The 23,488-nt window shown below is 38.6% G+C and overlaps 1 protein-coding gene across 7 annotated transcripts in view; it reads right to left on the reverse strand.

Annotated features, from left to right (window-relative positions):
• Positions 1-23,488, reverse strand: part of LOC109427338 (extracellular sulfatase SULF-1 homolog) — a 244,272-nt gene that overhangs the window by 14,205 nt on the left and 206,579 nt on the right. For all 7 annotated transcript variants that reach the window (XM_062858925.1, XM_062858922.1, XM_062858924.1 and 4 more), the window contains exons 5-7: positions 1,024-1,350; positions 520-944; positions 345-455 (exon numbers count right to left, since the gene is read on the reverse strand). In XM_062858925.1, the coding sequence (XP_062714909.1) occupies positions 345-455; positions 520-944; positions 1,024-1,350 (863 nt within the window). The remainder of the gene's footprint in view (positions 1-344; positions 456-519; positions 945-1,023; positions 1,351-23,488) is intronic.

Here is a 23,488-nt window from a genome sequence, read left to right on the forward strand (position 1 = left end):
TTGGCTTTGGACTTGGCTTTGGACTTGGCCTTGGACTTTGCTTTGGACTTGGCTTTGGACTTGGCTTTGGACTTGGCTTTGGACTTGGTTTTGGACTGGGCTTTGGACTGGGCTTTGGACTGGGCTTTGGACTTGGCTTTGGACTTGACTTTGGACTTGGCTTTGGACTTGGCTTTGGACTTGGCTTTGGACTTGGCTTTGGACTAGGCTTTGGACTTGGCTTTGGACTTGGCTTTGGACTTGGCTTTGGATTTAGCTCTGGATTCAACTTGAAATTTCGTTTTCATTTTAACTTGGATCGAACTACTTTGAAATAATTACAGAATAAAATCATCAATACTTACCCTCATTGACTACGAAATGCTGAGCTTCTTGATGGTCGATGACGTAGTCTTCCTGATCTTGGCGAGTTTCAGCCATCTCCGTGTCTGTATCTCCAATCGGATGATCGTCATCTAAGATAAAAAAAAAAACAAAACAATTTAGTATCTCCACGCATCGCAATTCTGAGATTCTCACCTTCATGATCCTCCTCAACCTCGTCGTCATCGTCATCGTGTTCGTGTGATCCAAAGTCCATGGTCACGTCCTCTTCCTTCCTCTCGCTCTCGGTCACCATGTCGTCCTCCAACGGAGCCACGACCTCACTCGGCGGCCGCTGTTCCACCTGATCGACCTTCATCGCCGTGGAGTTGGCCGCATTCATCCGGGCACTGTACCTTGCGGCGGCCGCCCTCATCCGTTGCTCCTGCATCTGCTCCGGGGTCTCCCTCCGGCCGGAGCTCTCGATCAAGAACGTATCCGGCCACTTGTCGATGGCGTTCCGATGTCGGTTCAGAATCAGCGGCAGGAAGCTCTTGCCGTCCATGTGCGGCGGTGGCGCAACCCCTCCAATATCCAGGAACGTCGGTGCCAAGTCCACGTTCAGAACGATCTCGTCGACCCTGTTCAACGAAACAAATAAAGAGAAGACATCCATGAACATCACCCGTCACCTCCGGCAACAGTCACAAGGCTACGAACACACTGGCCGGTTCGATTCCCGGTCCCCGCATCAGGAACGGAACCCGCACGTCAAACTCGAACGGGAAGCTCTTGCCTTTGATCAGCCCGAACTGCCCCAGGTGGTACCCGTGGTCCGACGTGTAGATGATGTAGGTGTTGTCCAGCTCGCCAAGGGCTTTCAGCTCCTGGTAGACCCGCTCCACGGCCACGTCCACCGATTGGAGCGTCTGGAGTCGCTTGGTCATCAGCAGGTCGGTGAACTTACGGTGGATCGGCTCCATCGGTTGCGTCACCCGGAGGATCCACTGCTTGTCCGGATTCGGGGCCAGATCGTAGGCGGGCGTGCTGTTGGAAGGGGAAGAGAGTTGGAAACGAGATTAGTAAGAGCCTTTAAGGCGTAAAATGCGCCGCCACGTAACCCCAAAACAGCCACTGGTATTTTAGTAATAACTAGGAAGATTCGTCGATAGGGCATTAGGCTCTAGGGGATTTCAGGGGCACCCAAGGGCGTTCCAGAGGTGTTTCAAGAGGCCTCTGAGAGTTTCGTTGGCATTCAATGGAATTTCAGAGGGTCTCAAAAGTATTCTAGCTTTAGGGGGTTTCAGGAGCATTTCAGAAGTGCTCCAGGCAGTTTCATGGGCATAGGGCTTCAGGGGGTCTACGAGAAGTTCCAGAAGTGTTCCAGGAAGTTTCTGGAGGTTTCCATGGGGTTTCAGAAGCGTTCCTGGAATGTTCCAGGGGGTCAGGGCATTCCATGAGGCTTTTCAAGTGTTCCATGGGTGTATCTGGAGGTCTCTGAGAGGGTTTCGTGGGCGTTCAATTGAGTTTCAAAGGGTCTTGAAAATGTTCCAGGGGGCTTCAGGGATCTAAGAAGCGTCCCAGAAGTGTTCCAGGAGGTTTCAAGGGGTTTCATGGAAATTTCAAAAGCATTTTGGAGGTGTTCCAGAGGTTGCAGGGGTTTCAGGAGCGTTATAGAGTTTTTCAAGGACACCCAGTGGTATTGCAGGAGTGTTCCGAGGAGTTTCAAGGGGTTTCATGGGGTCCCGGAGGCGTTCTAGAGGTGTTTCAGGGGTCTTCCATTCAATTTCAGGGGGTCCCAGGGGCTTTCAAGAGGTGCTTCAAGGACCTTCCACGGGATGCAGGGGTTTTCAGAAGCGTTCCAGAGGGAGTTCTATTAAGTTTCAGAGGGATTTACATATGTTCCAGGGGTCTTCCAAGAGGTTCCAAGGGAATTCAGAAGTGTTCCAAGAGCGTTCCAGGGAGTCCGAGGGGGCTTCGTGGGGTTTCGAGAGCGTTCCAAGGCTTTTAAAATGTGTTTCTGGGCTCTCCGGGGCTGTTCTAGGTGCCTCGGGGGTCTCAGGGACGTTCTCGGGGATCCCAGCGGGTTTTATAGGATTTTAGGGGCGTATATCCCTGAATATTCCTTACAAATCCCAAGGAACCCCCCGGAAGCCCTTCCGAAACTCTTTTGAAACGTGTATGAAATTGAAAATCTGACAAAATTGCAAAAGCTTATTTTAAATTTCAACTAATGGAGTGAACCTTTGAAGAATAAGCAAGATTCGGTGAACATTATGTTGAGTTAGCTTCCCAAGTAACAATTTTAATTTTATCAAAGTTTTTTAGCGATTCAAAAATCCTAAACATAAAACCATTGATGCCGACTTGAAAATGCTCTCGAGTTCTTATATGCCTCAATAAGCCCACGTTCTGGCTAGTTGGCCCAGTCTTATTAGGGTCTACAGGACTTCATATGCAAACCGGCTTAGGATTTCGGGTTGTATCATAGTTTTATCAATCTTCTAAATAAAACCATCTTCTGACTTGTCAAATAATTGTTTTGATTATTTTTCACTCTCAATGTTCGATCGTCAGAATAAATTATGCTTGGTTGTTTATCCAGCCATCAATTGGAAAGATGCAGATATGGAATTCAGATTTGTTTTCCTATTTAATACGTGTCTGGAGACATGCCACGGAAAATTTGTGGTGAATGTGACTGTGATAATGACAAAAACTAAGTGCGCCACACAAACTATGCATAATTTGGAAGTTAGATGCATTTAATTTACTCGGTGGAATTGGGTGCAAAAAAGGTTTTTTCAATATAGCGGAGTTTAAAAGACATTATGTAATTTTTCTGACAAAATAAAATGACGGAAACGTGTTGTATGGCTTAATTTGACTTAAGCTGTACGTGAAATCATAAAATTGAGTATTAATTTTTCTGTATTTACATGAATTATCCCGGCTAGGCGACATATTTTTCTGATAAAACTCTGTGTTCCTGATGATTCCTCCAATAGGACTAACCCTCCTGAGGTAGTCATAACTGAGCTCATGATAGAACTAGCGGTTTTACCACAGCATTTTTTTGGTTTATGTTACGGCCACGAAATCTTTTGTTGGTTTTATGCATTGCCTCACAGTTTTGTGTATTTGTTTACAAAAAAGTTTTATTGAAATGGTATATAATATGTGATAAAACCAATTCATGTCTACTTGTAAGTCTTTAACTGAAAATGTTTATAGCAGAAGTTATATGGTAGTTTTATGGAACGCAAAAGGTTCAAAGTAAAAAAATACCACATAAAACTAGTTTAAAACAACTAGCTTTTGACATGCTCGTATAAAACCAGGATAAAACATGAATAAACCTTTAAGGCATGCTGATTGTTACTTGGGTTAACTCCCAGCCTTCTGCAAAGTGACGTAAGCGGCATTGTCATTTTTTGGTTATTACTCATCAAACTCTTGATTGTTCGGTATGTTTTCTTCCATAGATTCTAGATTACCACTAAATCTAGCATACACATATAGAAGACATACCACAGTGTTATTACACCAGATATATGCCAAAGACGTCGAAATTTGGAATGGCACTTACGCCACTTTGCAGAATGACGGCAGTCAAAGATGCGTTCAACATTTGAATTGCATAATTGCGATACAAATGTTCTATTTTCTCTCAAAAAATGGAATTCATGTGAATTAAATTCAAGGGTTTTTTTTTCTACCGTGGAACTATGCACGGAAAAACAAATGGAAATAAAAATTGCAGCACTAACCGTTCAGTAAGACAAAGCATTCAGAAAGTTTCAAATAAGTATAACAGAGAAACAGACTTTTCGTTTGAATCAAATATTTATTGTCGCGCTTATCTTTTATTAGAGTCTGGCGGCGGTCGTATGCTCGCAAGGTATGCCGCAATGACAGTCGGAAGGCAAAACAAAAGATAATATGTTCCCGCCAAAAACATAAGCACGTGGGTTTCGTGAAGTGACAGATGGTTATGCATGTATTTGTGATAAAAGTTAAGACTGGAATGAGTGTGCTTGCTAACAAATCCCATATAATGGAATTAAATAGTATTAAATCCGGTGACGCTGTTATGATTAGTGACTGTTGCGCATATATCAGAAGCCAGAGGCAGATAATCGCCATATTCTGATTTTTCATGAGACGCATAATAATAGGTGGACGACCGAAGTCGCGGTGCTGGCGTCGTTTTTGCTTCTCTTTGACGTTTGCTCACTACCGCCATCTAGTGATGGGTCAACTCAACACAGCATGCTTAGCATTGGGCGGTTACGTATTCGTGACAAGGTTTTTAAGTGTGTAACGTCTGTTTCTCGGTGGACGTGATTTTATGCCTTACTCAAACCTACACTAAGCGAAGTAAACTACCGAAATTCATTAAAATACCTTATGAAATTTAGACATAACTGTAAAGTATGGATGCCATAAGAATACCTTATGAAAATTGAACATGCTTATTATGACCTAATTACTTAATTAATTAATTAGATAAACTAATGAAAAGAACAGAAAAATCGTAAAATGATGCAGACTGGAATCGAACCATGAACGTCGAGATCACTGAGCCGTGCCCAACCCACGCGGCTATCGACGCTTGAGAATATCGTGTTGTTAAATGTGTATAAAAGCCAAACCGTGAGTCGATTCTGCGTCATAAACCGACCTTATGAAAACCATTCTAGTCGTTATGAATGGATCATTGAAGCCGAATTTTCCGCTACTCACCGCATCAAAACAAAAGCGCCACCGTATATAGACGGTAACACAGTGACAGCAGTCGAGTTACGTCAAACACACAAGGCTACGGTGGCGCTATCTGCTCATTTCATAGCGGTCGTTTTGGTTATTTTAGTGATCCATTGTTTAAAGGCCATTTCATAAGTTAGACCTTATGATAATCTTAGGTTTATTTGCCTGAGTGTATGACAAAAATCGAGTCGTTCCTTTTTTTGGGGTGGGGGTGGTCGTTTTACCCCGATATACCATATACTGGACAGAAGGCGCGTGTGAATAAGTAATTAAGTATATTTTATTTTACTCCGACATCGAGCAGGAGTCATAAATCTTGAGCCAGACTAGCCAGCGCCATCCGCGGTTAGCAATATGGTTCAATTGAAGACGCAATTAGTCGATATAGAATATACTGCCACAGATAGGTGTTTGATGATAAATGGCAACGAAAATATTGTTTTGATTCAAGCTATAAGCAGTTTGATATTCCGCATGCTTATTTTATGGAAATTATTCGAAATTATTCAAAATGTATACTGCAAGCAAATCTGTTTGATCAAGCTTGAATGATTGATTTTTCGCGATTTTATGATAAGACTTATGGATGGAGCCATATAAAGTCATAGCCGTAGTGATTCAAACCAAAGAAAGGAATTTCTTATAAGTAGTTTTATGACGTTTCAGTCTATTTTGAGATAAAAAAAACAGTCAAATACTTCGAATGAGTGCACAGTTTGTAACTTTTAACCCCGCCATATTTTGCTTATCTTTTGTATTTGTCAAAGAACAAGCAAAATAGGGTGGATTTTTATCAGAAAAAAAAACTTCCAGGTAATTTTTAAGAAACTCTGCCAGGAATGCCTTCGAAGTTTTCTCTGAGAAATCCATCAGAAATTCTTCCATTGATTCCTTTAGAAATTATTTAGTTTTCCACAGACTCTTTCAGGAATTCTTTCAAAGATTTCTTTAGAAATTCTTCCAGTGGTTTTTATAGAAACTTCCCTTGGTATTCCTTCCGAAAATCCTAATGAGATTCCTCCGTAAATCTGTCCAAGAATTCAAGTCCAAGTAAGATTCCTATGCATATCTTCCAAAATTAATGCATAGATTCCTTCCGAAATAACTCTAGGTTTTTGTTTTTACAATCTACCATGGTTTTCTTTGGATTCTTCCTCAAAATGTGTACGAAAACCAATTTTGAAAATTTCGCTCCGTAATTCAATATAAAATAAGGAACCAAAAAATGAGGAAATGGGTCCAGTTTCGCCATAAGAAACTTCTCCAAGGCTTCCTTCAGATATTCCCTCTTGAATTTCTCCAGTAATTGCTCAAAGAATTCTTTTAGGTTTATTTCAATGGGTTGTATCAGAAACTCTACCAGGAATTACTTAAGAATATTTCTATGGATTCGTTTAAAAATTCATCGAAAATTTCTTAAGAATTTACTACTGAGATTTCTTTAGAAATTCTTTCAGAGCATTTACCAGAGGTATTTTTCAGGATAGTATATTTTTCAAGAATTTCAATGAAGATTTTTTTCCTGAAATTGCACTAGCGATTCCATTGAAAATTCCCTCCTGAATGTGTCCCGGATTTTTTTCAAGAATTCATCCAGAAAATCCTACAGAAATTCCAGAGATTCCTGCAGGAGCTCGAGCAGAGATTTTTTTCCTCAGAATTTACTCCAGACATTCCTCCAAGTATTTTCCCACAAATTTATTCGGAATGTCCGCTAAAGATAACTTTCTTTCGTATGAAATTCAACGGAAAATTCTTTGGAAGCATCTCTAGGGATCTTTGCAGACGTTTATCTATGCGTTCCTCCATATGCATTCCTGCTAGATTTTTTTTTTCTTCAGAAATACATTCTGAGATTTCTCCAGGAATACTCTCAGAAAATCTTCCAAGTGTATTACTAAAGGATTTCTCCAGAAATTTCCCAATGATATTCTTCAATTTTTTCGAATGAGTGTAATCAGTTTCGTTTCTTCAATATTTTTTTTAGGAATTCCACTAATGGTTTCCCGAGAAATTTCTCCAGACAGTTCTTTAGAAATTGCTCCAGAGTCTACAAGAATTTCTTCAGAAAGTTCTGTAGGAGATTCATTGAAAACTATTTCCTAAAATTTCTGCGGGGTTTGTCTTGAAGATTGCTTCAGAATTTTTTTCAGAGCTTCTATTAGAAATTCCTGCTGGGAAACCTTCTGAAATTCTGTTGAGGAGATATTTTAATCCCTAGAGACTTGTTCATAAATTTGATCAAGGGATTTCTTCATAAGTTCTTCCATGGAGTTTTTCAGATATTTTTCTAAAAAAATATTCACAATTCTACAGATTTTTTTTCGAAAATTATTTCTAGAATGTCTCTAAGATTTTTTTCTTGAAAAATTCCTTCGGAGATTCCTGCAGAAATTCAACAAGTTTTTTAAATTTCTTATCCGGCTCCATCAGTCATATCTCTTGGCATATTTTTGAGTGGTTTGATTTGTCTTGAAAAATACCTTAAAACATCCTGGAGATACCTTTGGAAACTCCTGCAATTTCTGAAGCTATCTCTGGAGCAATTCCTGGATGAATGCCTTGGATAATATCTACCTAGGAGAATATCTAAGTTTAAGGTACCTCCTAAATTCTCAAAACAAATAAATCACAAAACACTTCTGAAGCAACTCAGCAAATAATTCCAAGGAAAAATGCTTGTAAAAATTCGGGAGGGATTCTTGGAAAAAGCCGTAGTATTTTTGAACTGAAAAAAAAATCTTGAAATATATCTGCAACAAATCGCAGACAAAAGTAGGTGGCGGCAATAAAAGCTGGAGAAAATCCCTTAATAAATGGTAAAAATTCCTGAAGAAACTCGAGTTTTGGAAAAAAGTTTAAATTTTTAGAGAAAACCTCTAGGAAAAATTCTGAAGAAATATCCGAATCTTAGTGAAACAATATCTGCAATTGCATACTTTGAAGAAACTTTTGATAGAATTTCTGGAAAAAATTCTAGGAAAATTTCTTCAAAACAATTCTGGAAAAGATTTCAAAGAAATCATAAAGAAAACTGCAGGAATAATTCTGGTTATACTTTAAATGTTCGTAGAAATACATGTTGAAATGCAAACATGAACTTATGTAGCAATTATTGAAGGAATTTCTTATAGAATCCCTTAAGAAATCTCAGGCGGGATTTCTAAGGAAACTCGTGAATCAGTTACAAGATGACACTTTTGAGAAATTTCTTGAGAAACTCCTGAAGAAGTCCCAAGAAAAAATCCTGAGGGCGTTCATGAAAGAATATATGGAGGGACCCTGCAGATTTTTTTTCCAAAGAAATACATGGACAGCGATACATTTTGAAGAAATACTAAAAGCAATCTTTAAAGGAATTCTTGTTGGAATCATTCCAAGAAATCCTGCGAGAATTTTCGTTCTGTAAACATTTCAGAATTTTTTGATAAATCCCGAAAAAATCATCAAAGGAATTCCCCACCATGTAACACTGGCGAATTTTCTAGAAATTTAAGGAAGAATTCTTGCTTAACTCATGAAGGAACTCCAGCAAGAATGTCCCTTCGTGATAATTACAGAACATTTCGTGCAATAATAATCCATGGGTTTTCCCAGAATAATTCTTCATCGGTGTAGTGAAGTAATTTTCTTGGGGGCATAGCAGTATATGGGGCAGCAGAATTTGGGAACCTTGAGTTGACCAGCTATGATTTTACTATGGCAAAAATCCCAGCATGGATTATCAGATACATTCCTTGAGGTACTGTGGACGAAATCTACGAAGGAAATCCGTGGAACTTGATTGAGCTCAAGAATTAAGCTGAGGAATTGAGCTCCCGCGATTTTGAATCACGTAGCCGCGTAAATGAAACTTATATATTCACAACTTTTTGTCATCGTTTCTTTCAGAGTTATTCGAATTTTCGAGCTGGATTTGTGTGGTTCATATTCCCCGCGTAAAAAGACCTGACTGAAAATCCAAAAAAAACTCCTTCGGAGAACTCTGAAATTTTTTTTTCTGAGACAACTCTGGAGACAATTATGGTCGGCATCTATGGAGAAATTTTTGGAGAAACTGCGGAAAAATCCGGAAACTGTTCTTGAAATCATCCTGGAAGGAATTCTAAAAAAATCCAAAAGAATCTTTTGAGGTATCCCAGGAAGCTTCGAAATCTTCCCGGAATTCCTCACAAAGTTACTCCTGAAAAAAACGAACTTTCTAAAGCATGGAAATCTATAAAAATCTTCGAGCTGGCTTTTGTTATACATCTCGAAAAAAAAAACACAAAAACAAATCCCTAGCGGAGCTGTTCGCAACCATTGCGAAGAGTTAGCATTTCTACATAAATCATAGATTTCGACACATTAAATAGACGTAATTATCTGCCTCTTTCCATGCACTAATAGCTTATCAAGTTTAATCAATGAATCATCACAGTAGACTGTCGCCCTGTATAAACGAACCAAAAGAGAATACGCAACCTAACAACTGATAAGGTTAGGACCCTACTGCACCACGCAGTCGTAGGCTGATCACGTGATTCAGAAAGAAAGCATGATAAGGTGTCGATGTGTGATTCCTTTAGGTTTAGAATTAGTATATAAGCACTACTTGAACCAATGAAATACATGATCTTTTGTCAGTCGAAATAGTGCGTTTCACTGTGAAAGAACTCATCCTCGGGAAGTGACTCCTCTACCAAGGTGGATTTCAATCCTCTAAGAAAGCCAGGACTTCTAATGCAAGTAACCAGCTCTTAGGTTTTGAATTTTCATCTCAGAAGTTTCACTTCACCTCTTCGACAATATTTTATCTGAGCCACTTCAGTAACCTTACGCTCTCAAACCATTAGAGCAATCGGCCTGAAGTTTCGCAAGGATACAATATTTCGAAAGGTTCGAGATTATTCCGCCAAACTGCAAACGTAGCAGTGTGTCCGTCTCAATCAGCCGATTGAGACGATTTCATCGGCCATCCATCAAGGCCACTCATCGAGGCCACCTTCAGCCGAAGGTTCCGCCAGTTTCCACCAATGGTCAAGTAACGACCAGGAGCTATAATAAATCCCGGTAGGCATTTTATGAGAAATTATGCGAGAAACTGCAATAGGTCCAAAAGGAACTCTGGGACACCGAAGCTCTGAGAGGTTCTGAGGTAAAAGAAATCCGAAATTCCAGTAATTCAGAGAAAAAACACTGCAAGAGATCCCAGGAGAAAATGCAGAAGATATTTTGAATTATGTGTAAAGAGTTGAACAGAAAAAGCAAATTACATAAGAAGTTTTGTTGGACACAATGACGGGTTTTGTCAGGTTTCGTGAGCAGGTGGTCACACCCGGTGGTAACGCTATGATTTTTTTTATCTAGTTCGTTTATTTATGGTTCAATCGAACGCAATGATTTGGTCCCGATGGATATGATCCCATCTACCTAGTTGATTTATTGTGCAGTGCAAATTTGCATTTTTTAAATTGGAGTAATATTCGTCACGGATCTATGTTGGATGTCATATAATTTAAATTTTCCAAAAAATTAACTCTCGATTTTTTTTTTAATTTTCCGTGAGAACAGACAATTTTTGAGACTTTTTGTATTAAAAATAGTTCCTATGTACAGGTTTAACTGAAAAAACTATGCATATTTTTTTTCCTTCATCTGATTATACTTTAGTTAGAGTGAGTTTAAAAAATCAAAAGTATTAAGAAAAATGTCTAGGACTTTGTGAAATGTTTTTCGAGATTTTTTTACTGTTTTACTACTAGTACTAGTTACTTTTTTCTTTTGCCCATTTAAAAAATCGATGAAAAATAAAAATTTGAGAAAAATTAAAGCATTTGACCATTCTGGGCTACTTGGTAAACTTTGAGGCTGGAAGTCAGCTTTCTACAGAAAAATAATAAAAGAAATCTACAAGCAAGGTTTTTGGAAACTTTTAATTATGTGATATCTACCATAGTTTCGCAACGAATATTACTCTCAGTGTATTTTTTTAGTGCTTGAAATATCCTCAAACACCTTCGAAGACACCATTTCAGTTCAACAAACCGTTTTTGATTTAAAATATTTTGAAGCAGAATATTGAGTATTTTTCTTTTCTTTTCAAAAGTTCGGCGAGGAAAAATGTTGATGCTAAAATAAATGATTCACAAAATCTAGCGCGTCTCACGTCTCAATTAAATTGAAAAATACCAACTTTCGTGACAATGCTCTAAAATGAATATTTAAGGTCAGCAGTATGAGCAAAAATTCGGTCTTTGGTATGAGCTTGCTTGAGAGAGCTTAATTGATCGCCTGTGGAGGATACTCCAGTATCGCCAAACCAGCTACATTCACACAAGGAACCAATGAGATATCTGCCGGGGATTAGCAGGCATCATCAGTGTGTGAGTATTGATGATTTTCTATTTTTAGGCGACAATGGCGCCTGCTACGTCAGGTTGCAGGTCAATGTGGAGAAGATTAAGAAAGTGATGATTTTAATCGTTTGTATCCACAGGAGACCGAATAAACATCTGCGTCAGCATAAATTCATGCGAATGTCGGAGCGTTGGTGGGATATGGTTTGCAATGGGTTCACACGTTGATGCGTGGATGCCAGGCGTAAGGTGATAGGTTAATGTGATTATTACTATGAAGCTTAAGCGACACAGTTCGCTTGATTGCATAACATGTTGTAGCCGTTATCTGATAGATTGACCACAGGCAAACAGACGTAACACTCCTCAAAACGGCTTGGCACATGCATTTAACGTTCAATTCAAATTTCATTTGATTTGCGCGATCGTTCCACCAGATGCGCTAGTGTTCGATCGCTTTGACGTTTGTCAGCAACGTGGCTGAATGATGCAAACGAAAATTACAGGCAATTTGTGTAGTAGTGTGCGTGTCAGCAGAACGTCAAATCGAAATCGATCATGACCGACAGTGTAGCACGCGGTTCTACCAACAGGTGGCAGTGTGCTCATGAAAATGACCCCGGGCAAAAGTTGTTGATGAATTTCCTATAAGAGTTACGTCTGTTTGTCTGTGGATTGACACTATACCGTATTACCCCGCTAATACGACACCAACTAATGTCGAATAACCGGGGTAAACTTTTAATTCGACAAACTGGTCACCCTACACCACCATGCTCATTGACATTTGGCAATTTTTGTTTTTGTTTTGATTTCCGGGTTTGTTATGAAACATAATTTCAACAGATATTGCGGTGGTGTGAATAGAAAGCTTGTTCTTTTTACTATTATTGGCATCCTTAGTTCATTCCGTTTGGTCTCTATGCGGTTTGGGTGGTTTGGAAAGAAGGGAAACGGCTTCTTCAACCCGTTTCTGTTCTGGCGATGGCTATGAATATAATGAATAACATGTGAATATGCATGAGTTGTACATATACACTGTGGTGCATAATTGATCGGACAAACGCCGATTTTCATACAAAATGGCCAAGTTTAAGATGCTGTAACTATGGTTTGCTTTGTTGTATTGAGCTCAATTTTTGACACGGAACTACAAATATGCTGAATTTTGTGTATACAAAGTATAAAATGTTTTCGTTCACAGGTCTGGGCGTGGCAAGGCGTTGAAAATATTGCAAAAGTGATCGGACAGCGGTACCCCTTTGATTTACACGCGTGCCGCTGTCCGATCACTTTTGCAATTTTTTCAACGCCTTGCCACGCCCAGACCTGTGAACGAAAACATTTTATACTTTGTATACACAAAATTCAGCATATTTGTAGTTCCGTGTCAAAAATTGAGCTCAATCCATCAAAGCAAACCATAGTTACAGCATCTCAAACTTGGCCATTTTGTATGAAAATCGGCGTTTGTCCGATCAATTATGCACCACAGTGTATGTAGAGAGGAGGGAGGAAGTAAATAGAAAGCTACAAATTATCAGGAAAGTAACGGGCCAGGGATTGAACCCAGGACCTTCTGCATAGGAATCAGGAGCGGTAACCACTAGACCCCCAAGCCCGTCTGATTTTTTTTCGGTCTGAAATAACCACGCAGAAAAATGGCGCTTGTTTAAAACAATAAAACGCATGGTTGATTTTAAAACTGAGAATTTACTTATTCCAAAGTTATATTTGATTGTTTTCATTTAGAGTTTATCGATAAAAACAATCGATTACCATCATTTGATATAATGTCAAAAATTCCATTTGTTTCAACAAAATAAAAACCATAAACATGGTCCGAAAGCATTCACACATCTAGAAAATGCTTACCCCAACATCGCCACAACAAAGTAGGTGCAGCAAATCCATCACGCCAACTTTCTAGTGCAGCTTTGGCCGTGATGGATAACGCGCAGGTACTCACGACAGCATCCACAAAAAGTAGATCGGTTCCGCCTTTATTGTCTTTTTTAGTCGTTCTCCTTCCCATCCGCTTACCGACGGTCTAAAAATAGATTTCCGAGCTGCCGAAGTTGCTGCCGTCATCAATACAACAACACACACAACACATTCCAGGTTTGTTAGTGGCAAAAGTGCAGTCGTTTGAATCAAACCATTATTTCATGTTGAAAATACCATATCTCTGTTTGTTTTAACAAACTGTAAAAAATTTCGACAAATGAAAATATTTGTATTATCAAACAATAGAACAGTTCAGTTTAAACTAGAAATCAGTTTGTCGCTATAGTAAACTGAAAAATCGGTCGATTTGAACAAGAATTTAAGGTGAAACGGGACGCCGTGTTATTTTTCCTATCTTGCCTCTCTTTCTAACAATTTGCCTCGCGATTTTAAAGATGGTAATCTCGAGTTCTATCGCACTGAAGATGCTGAAAAACAATCAGCATATGCACTGCAAGTGAGCATACACAGTGATAGGTTTTTGTTGCAAAATATGAAGTAGAATCTGAGATTACCATCTTAGTAGCAACAGAGCAATGGCGGATATTTCCCCGACCGTCCCGTCCGCCCTTAATTGTGTTTACAATTTATTTTTCTGCGTGGATAAAGGATATGGGGTTTTAGAAACAGTGCGCAATGCTTCATACCGATTATACCATCCTGGTCAGTGGGTAACATTAATCATGCCTTCCGTTCACGTAACAATGGACCAGTCTAATCTACATATTAGGTACCTGCATGCGTTGCGTGGAATCCCAACAACAGCAACTAACATTGAGACCAGCCACAATCGTTCGCCGATATTTTGCGGGAATGGGGGACACTGCGGATCAGCCAGCAGCGGCGGAGCCGCGCCGGATGAATTCAAACGATTAATTCCAATTTGTTGACTGCATCCGTTCCTGTTTGGTTGGTTGGTTGCGTTCGGCGTACTGCAGCGCAGATTGTTCCCATCAACAACTGTTGCAGAGATGATGGCGGCACAGCGCGGCGCCATCGAATAAAAATTTATGCAAATGAGCGCCCGCCCGATTAAATGCAGGTCGCTGCTGTGGTGTGGCGGTCGGTGGCTGCTAATTTTTCGCCCTGATCGGCAGCATCATCATCAAAGTGGATCATTTCCGGCTCATTTATTATTTGTGTGCTGCACATATTTTTTGGTGATTTAATTTCCGAGAAGTGAGGTTTATCTTTTTCTGTGCAACAGTACCGTGAATAAATCAAAAAGTGGAACTCAGCCCCTGCAACACTTTTAAAGCTGTTTTCGAGGGAATTGCCGAATGAGAAGTACTGAAAAAAGGTATTACCAAAAAAAAACCTTGATATTTGTCTGAAGAATTTTCAAAGGAGTTAACGATGAAATTCCTGAAAAAAGTTCCGAAGGAATTGCCAAATACATTCCCGAAGAAATTGCCGCAGAAATTTCCTAAAAAAATACTGAAGAATTCACAAAAAAATTGACTAAGGAATACATAAGAACTACCAAAAAAATTTACAAAGTTATTGCTAAGGAATTACCCAAATGAATAGCATAACAAATTGAAAAAGTTTTTCCGGCGAAATTGTCGAAAAAATCGCAAAAAGATTACTGAAAAAAAATGAATACTACGAAGAAATACTCAAAACATTTTGGAGGTAATTTTCACAAATTTCCGAAAATTTTAATCAAATAATAATCACATGCGAATCACATAGACATCTGTTTATTCAGCGATTCAGGAAATTCCAACGATAAGACGCATCCTTCTAGTAACTATTCGAGGGCAAATATTCCATTCATTTCCGATTCAATGCCTGATGGTGATCCATTGAACGTTAGCAAAGGCAACAAATAGCGAGGGAATTCTAAATCCAAGTCCAGCCCCCCAATCAGGCAGGCGACAAGCGACAAGCATCCCAGAGCCATTACTAATTAGTTTATTCAAAATTAATCACGCTTCTGCCATCGTCATCGTCGCCGTCCTTCAGTTGACTGTGCATGCAAACTCTGACCTCGCCCAAGCCTGGGTTATGCCCCGGGGTCATCATCTATGCAACGCCGGGATGGAAAATGGTTCCATCCCTAGTAATGTACCAACAACCAACCGATGACAGCAGGATGCGATGCCCGACAGCATCCCCATCGCCGCGCCGGTGGCAGTTGCTTGTAATTAATTAATTAGGCAGACGCAAGCTGATCGTTGGGCGACATGCTGACGGGTGACAGCCAGACAACTATGTAGGTACTACAAATGCTGAACGGCTGCAGAGGCTTTAGAATTTTGCATGCAGTTTGAACCAGAGGAAACTGATATACTTCCTACATGTCCTTTGGAGTGAAGGAAGGGAGAAGTTTGCCCATCAAACTTATATGTGTCCTTTGGTATTAATACAAGAAGCATAGCTAGAGGTTAAAATCTCAACGATAGATTCTCGAATGTCATTTTATAAAACAAGGATCACCGGGGGATATGTTATGTGATAAATTATTTACAGATATGCATATACAAAGAGTTCTCCCCGTAACGTGGGTAGATCACCTTAGAATGGTGCGTTGCGGTGTAAGATCTACCAAATCAAATTTTGATCTTGATATTTACCGTATTTATAAATATTCCAAGATCAAAGTTTGATGCACTTTTTGTGTTTTGAAGTATTTTTGTTTCAATGTATGTACAGCTAATTAACATTTTATTTCAGCAGGATTCAGGTAAATTTATCGTATGATATAAATAATATTGTAAAAATTTGTAACTGTGGTGAGCGTATCACTAATATGTAGCTTATTTGACGTACGATGTTAATGTTATTTTATATTTCAGATTAATAGTAATTCAACACAATGCCATCAAGATGACGAGGAAAGCAGTCTAACAATGGTGTGCCTGAACGTTGACCAAGCGTATCCTTTGGAGTTTACTCTTCCACTACTCGATCAGAAAGGCATAACAAAAATGTAACAAAATTATATCAACGGTTGATATATATATATCAACGTTTGTTATATTTAGATATATTTGACAGAATTGATCTGAAAACCTGATATAATTATATCAGAATTATAACAAGATCAGTTATAATCAAAATAAATTCATGTTGATCATCTTCATATCAACATTACAACAAACTCAGTTATAGTTTTGAAAATGAAGTGTATGTCAAATGAATATGTTACAGGTGGTGTTTGGTGCGCAATTTCGCCGCTCTGTGGTGTACAGCCATACTCTTCACTCCCATACTAATTCTTCGTCTTGACGTAACGCCCCCACTGGGTCAAATCCAGCTTCTCAGCTTAAGTTATTAACTGAGAGCTGCCGCTGCCAATGACCATTTTGCATGTGTGCATCGTGCAGCAGGCACGAAGATACTCTATGCCCAAGGAAGGCAAGAAAATTTCCTTTATGCAAAGATCCTGGACCCACCGGAAATCGAACTCTTCACACCCAGCGTGGTCTTGCTGGATACCCTACCCACGCCCTTACAGCTGTGGCTATATGGGCCAGCCACTACTCCTCACGGAGAACCAATGTTTACACTTTTGCATGGCATTAATTGAACGATTAACATTTACACAAATTTCAAAATTACTCGTACGCTCCCATTTGACGACAAACATGCCTATAGGGGTTATCTGCAGATGAGAGACTCTCTTTAAGTCTCCTCTATTTTGATTACAACGTACTTGTATTTATGAATTTGGATTTTTCTCATGTCAGAAGGTAGATAAAGCAACCCTTTTTTGATCTACACATAACAAATTGTAAAAATGTGACATCGTGATAATTTAATGAGAATCAGAACAAAGAGAGCCTCTCTTTTGCAGATTGGACCTTTAGGCATGTTTGTCGTCAATTTTTGTCAAATACCAACATGTTTTGGTATTCCAAGGTGATTTGTAAACCAAACGTGGTTCCCATGCCGAAATTATTGCAAAATATTCGCGTAAGTGGTTGCACGAGCTAATTTTCGATCTATGTAAGTCTTAGTCACTCGTTGAGCGCCACGGATTTGGTCTATTAGGGTTACACATATATTAGTGCTAAAAAAATTAAGCGTGCTCCACTGATATTTGCTACCTTTATTCAGGACACGAGTGCTACTAGTAGTACTAGAGTATCTAGACACATCTCAAACAATTATATGCAGCTACAGAAGCGTTTAATATTAATTCCAATCTATATGATAAGTGAGGCATCAAAAGGGATTTGAAAAGGATGATTTTCATCGAAACTGTCAACATTCCTGTAATAAGTTTTAAGTGTCACAATCCTCCACTGATCATGTTTGAATGATTTCGTTTAACATCCACTTACAATTTGAGAGCGGTATTCAAATAGGATTAAAGCAATGATACAAAATCTCTACTGAAATCAAACTGATGTAATAATTTTTGCAATCGTTTACCATTAGAAACTTTGATAGAGTAGTGTGCGGTGGTTCGGCAGCAGCAGAGCCATATTCGCATAAATAGGTGAGCTGGTTTCATGCTATTATTTTATCGTGAATGTTCGTTGTAAAATAACATGACTTAAATATATGCCATACAATTAACGTTCATAATAATTCAGTAGAAATACAGCTGCTGATCATCTGCAAACATGTGGATTAGCGTGGTTCAAAAAATCGTTTTTGCTCCACACCGCTTATTCGATTTGTAACCAGAATCTATGTCTCCTCCCAAAATTTGAGCTAATTTGGTTGAAAATTGAGACTGCACAAGCCCTTCAAAGTTTATATGGGAATTACTACGGGAAAACGACGTTTTTCATTCAATCGACCGTAACATTTTCCCAACTGTCTAAGATGATTAATTGAACCCTGATACTCATAGGCAACTTTATTAGCTACAACTTTGCCGAAGACCGCTTTGAAATCGGACGGCTAATTAATTAGCTATCGATTGTCATCGAACTGGAGAAACTTTAACAGTGATCCTCCAGCTTCCCAGCAGGCAACATTGCTGCTGTATATGGGTCCAAAGATAGAACACAGAAATCATGGCTACTATGTTACACTTGTTATTGCAGTGATGCCCATCAAATAGTTCAATCAGGGCGTCGCAACTGGTGATTTTTACGTGACTCCAATTTCATCATATTTCAACGACCCTGTTCCCCCAGTAAGCGGTGTGGAGCAAAAACGATTTTTTGAGCTAATATAGATATTACATACTTTCAAAGATGATGGAAGGCCGTTGGCACATAAGGCTAACAGCAATGGTTCTGAAACCGATCCTTGTAGCACTCCCGATGGAATACCGATCGGGCTAGAATGATTTGCTTTAAGGACAAGGTATTTGGAGTACATAGCTAAAAATTTCTAGAGCACCGTTTTTTAAATCCGTTGAATGGATTTGGATGAAAATGCATCACGCTAATTGTTCATTGGTTGTCAACAGCGTGATGCATTTTAATCCAAATCCGTGCAACGGTTCTAAAAAACGGTGCTCTAGAAATTTTGAGCAATGTACTCCAAATACCTTGTCCTTAACTTCCTCTATTTGAAAGCGGTTATTCAAATAGGATTTACTCAGTGACACAGAATCTCAACGGAAATCAAATAGATGTGATAATCTCTGCAGCAGTTCAAAATGAGAAACCCTGTTAAAAGCTTTTGAAAAACCAATCAATAGCAGAATATTATCGATATGTTGATGGACATCGTCATGCATATTGAGCAAATGCCAAGGCAAATACCGAAGTTCGAAGTTGGAATACTTAGTATTTAGTGAAGTACCTAGTAGCTTGGAATACTTGAGGAAATTGCTTGTTGTGAGTATTTTTGCTGAAAATAAAAACATTATATGAGATCACGAGGAAAAAGCAAAACTCACAAAGTTGCTTTAGTATGTCAATTCTTGTACCATATAATGTTTAAATTGGGCTTTAAACACTTATTTTTTTATTTCACAAGCCACCTAAATCTGACAATCTCCAGGAATGCATACTAACGCCACGAAGTGATGTAATTTCCAATCACAAGACTACTGCATAACTTTGCTAGGCAGGAACTTCCTTTATGGTGAGAAACATTAGATAATTATCTCGCTAGCGCCAAGAAAAGGTGAAATTGTATACAGTTATGTTCCGACTTTATCACCCCCTCCACGCGTCAGACCTTCATTTTTTATTAATGCCCTGTTACATTTTAGGGAAAATCTCCTCCCTCTTCTTCAGGATGAAGTTTGTATGCGTGCTTTCCAACGTTCAAAATATTGAAAACGCATATAGATTTTTACAGTGTTTGAAAACATTTATGGAAAGGGGGTGATAAAATCGGAACATTACTGTACCACTCTTTTCAATGTCTGAGAGCCATTGACTATCTTTACCACTTTAAAGAAGATACGACATTTATTTCTGGTCTGAATCACGAGACAAAACATGCTAAAATGCAGAGCACATTCTTGAGTTACAATTGTAACTAAATTATATCCAATTTTGTTATTATATCCTAAGATGACGTAATTGCGATCAATTGTATCAAGAATACTTTTATGTGACGTCATAGTTTCCCTCGCCTGCGCGTTGGACAAACGAGTCTATTTATAGACCAGCCACCAAAACGAAGAACCACTTGATCTTAAACCTCCCTTCACTTCAAGTGCTGCAATGGCCTCATGGATAAAGGCGCCGGATTGTAGTTGAAGGCTGGCGTCCTTGGTTCGATTCCCGTCTGGGTGTGGGTTTTTTACATACTAAGTGGGGCAAGTTTTTTATACAAAAAACTTTTCGCTAAAAATAAATAACACTCTTAATAAAAAATAATCAAAAAATGAGTTAAAATTTACCCAACTCAATTTTTACCCAATATATTTATATCTAATTTATAACAACATGTGTTATAATTTTTCGATCATTCCAAGATTTATTATATCTCACGTTGTTATAAATTTGTTAAAATTGTATCAAGACCTGTTATAATTATGTTATGGCTAGAGCAATTTCTGTTATAATTTTTGTTATTTTAACACCTTACCGGCGAATTTTATAACTCATTCTGTTATGAAAATTTTTTGAAATAAATAACTCAATCGGTTATAATTTTGTTATGCCTTTCTGATCGCGTAACAACACCCAAATTCCCGTGACACCTAGGCCTGAGAGATCGTAGAGTTGTCTACATCTTTCATAGGTGTCCAAAACTAACTATCCTTTCCCATTCCTCAGCAGTCGCAAGGACGTGGCCAGGACAGTGCTCGACCATTGGAGGATTGCGTCAGTCTTGTCTAAGAGTCAAAGATTAGTCCCAAATCTTTGTGCTTTGGTTCGGACGGGAAGGAGGCAACCCTCAAAACAGCGGTCTAGGACTGTACCACCTACGAATTTGTGCGACTCGCTTAATGCTAATGCTAATGATAATGCTAATATGCATATACAAAGAGTTGCACAGTGGTGAGACGGGAACCTAGGAGAGCATCCAGATCCAACATATATCTTCACTTTGCCTCATGCTTCCACGAGTGAATCTGTGTTGCGCATGAGGGGGTAGAAACCACTCAGCTGACGCGAAAAGGAGTGCCAATAAGCGAACGAATTAGAAGAATGCCACGAGAAGTCGAATCCCGGGTAGAGGTGAAATACTGACTATCAAAACGTGATATTGGTTTGATTGATATAACCCGATCAGAAAGGCATAACAAAATTATAACCGATTAAGTTATTTATTTCAAAGATTTTTCATAACAGAATGAGTTATAAAATTCGCCGGTTAGGTGTTAAAATAACAAAAAATATGACTAAAACTGCTCTAGTCATAACATAATTATAACAGGTCTTGATACAATTATAACAAGCTTATTACAAAATGAGATATAAAAAATCAATCAAATTATATCACATGTTGTTATAAAGCAGTTATAAATATATTGGGTAAAAAATAAGTAGTGTAAAAATTAACTCATTTTTGGGTAGTCAATTTTTAGAGTGAAATTTTATTTTTATTAAAAAGTTACTGGCATCAAAAAACTTCTCCACATAGTATACATAAAACCCAGGGATTCGAACCTACGACGGCTAGAACCTAGAACAGGAGCTCGTCGTTTTTACCAGTGAGGCCATCACAGCACTTGAAGTGAGGGGCGATATATATATGCATATATGCTGAAATGGTTCTTCATATTGGTAGCTCCTCTATAAATAGACTCGCTGATCCAACATACCGGAGAGGGAGTCCCTCAGCTTCAATGTCGTGTGCGCTCATTGTGCACTAGAGCCAGCGTTCACTACTTCGGAGCTGGAGCCCACATCGCTGTACCTACGCGAATGGACGTCACACGAAACTGTTTTTAATACAGTTGATAGCATTTTCATAATGAGTCATTGGTGTAATTGTCGATAAAATTTGTAAAGAAACCTTTTGATAAAAACTGTTACAAAATGCAACATGAAACCCTACAAATGCAAGGGCCCCACGTTGGGCGCCAAGTTACAAAAATAAAAGAAATTAATTTAAAAAAAATCAACATATCACGAACACATAGAACCTTATAAATGCACAAATAAATGACATCACAAGTTGACGCAAGACAACACATAACATAAATGTGCCCTGTTATCCAGATGGATAACTTCATCCGATCACAGGATGACGAGGTTTCATGTATTGATTTGGGTTCATCAGTCATCCTGGAATTGTATTTTAGTTGGCAGTTTGCCTTTTAGTTCACAGCATTAGATGCTGTGTTCATAGCTTGGTTTTGTCTAGGAAAACTTATCCTAATCGGGCATCCCGTTTCGGGTTTCGATACTAGAGCTCTATGACTTGAAGTCTGTGTCAGGGAAAGGTTTACGTATCTAGTACTTAATCGCGGCCCGAAATCAGGCCAAACATGTCTAAAGGTCCTATCTGCAGAAGAGAGGCTCTCTTTGATTTCCCTCTCTTTCGTTAATATCTCAGCTGTTCATTTGAATTATTAGGATTATCTCCTTGCATAGAACGATGGTCAAATCAATCGTCTTTTGATTTGTACTGCAAAAGTAGTTGAAAAGTATACCATTACATTGCAATAATTGAAAGAGAAAGTGAATAAAGAGAGCCTCTCAAATGCAGATAGGACCTATTGAAATGTTCGGCCTGAAATGGCCTGAATGTTGGCAATCGAAATAGGATTGCACTTCATTGGCCTCTATCCTGCCAGAACCCTATAAATGTTAATTAATACTAGGGTAATATTTACAAGTTAAAATCCAACATGTAGCACAAGGAACGAACGAATATTGAACTTTAAACACATTAAACAATTATTCTGTCTTATTATTGTAACAAATATTTATACCCGTAACAAAACTTGAAGTACTTTGTTTTCGAACACAGAGCGTTCAGGAAATCCAAAGAGATATCAAAACACTTCGTTTCGCTGTTGAACTGAATATTTTATTAACTTTAACAAAACAACTTCACTTCATTTGCTAGTACATAACTATTTCGATCGGCAGATATGCCTACACAGATTATCTATGCGGAAAAAGCTGTAGTTAATTGTAGTGATATTCACAACAGAGACTGAGTGACCACATACTAAAAAAATTCGAAGAAATTGTAATTGGATTGAAAAGTTTAACTTTAAAACTAGAACTTAATTAATTATTGAGATCCTTCAGAATTTCTGATAGATTTTCCCTGATGGAGAATGCTTTAAGGAATTTTTGATCTGGAGAAATTCTCAAGGGACGAAATGTATGTTGGATTTCAAACTTAAGTTAATCCTTGCGGGAAATCCCTATCGCGAATGATCTGTATACTGTACAAAAAAAATACGAGACGTTTCAGAACAGTTGATCGCAGCAGCGGCGTCAATTGACAGAAGTCCACGCACGTTTGTTTTGCTGGAATGTCGCGTAATTTTTGGAAAGGCACTAGTTTGACAAATTGGAGATATCAAAAATTTGGGCAAAAAAGGTTCAAAAGCAGTTGAAGAAGCAACACAAAACTCAATAACTCATTAGGTATTTTTTTCGTTGCGATTGATTCGTTTAGAGGTTGAAAAGAATTTAAATAAAAAATTCTCAATTTCGTTTTAGCTGGTTTGAAAAGCTACGCTTGGCCTGCGCGCAGTCATTAATCATCATCAACCAGATGATGATTGAAAA

The sequence above is a fragment of the Aedes albopictus genome, chromosome 3, assembly GCF_035046485.1.
Source record: "Aedes albopictus strain Foshan chromosome 3, AalbF5, whole genome shotgun sequence".
In the NCBI taxonomy this organism is placed as follows: Eukaryota; Metazoa; Arthropoda; class Insecta; order Diptera; family Culicidae; genus Aedes; species Aedes albopictus.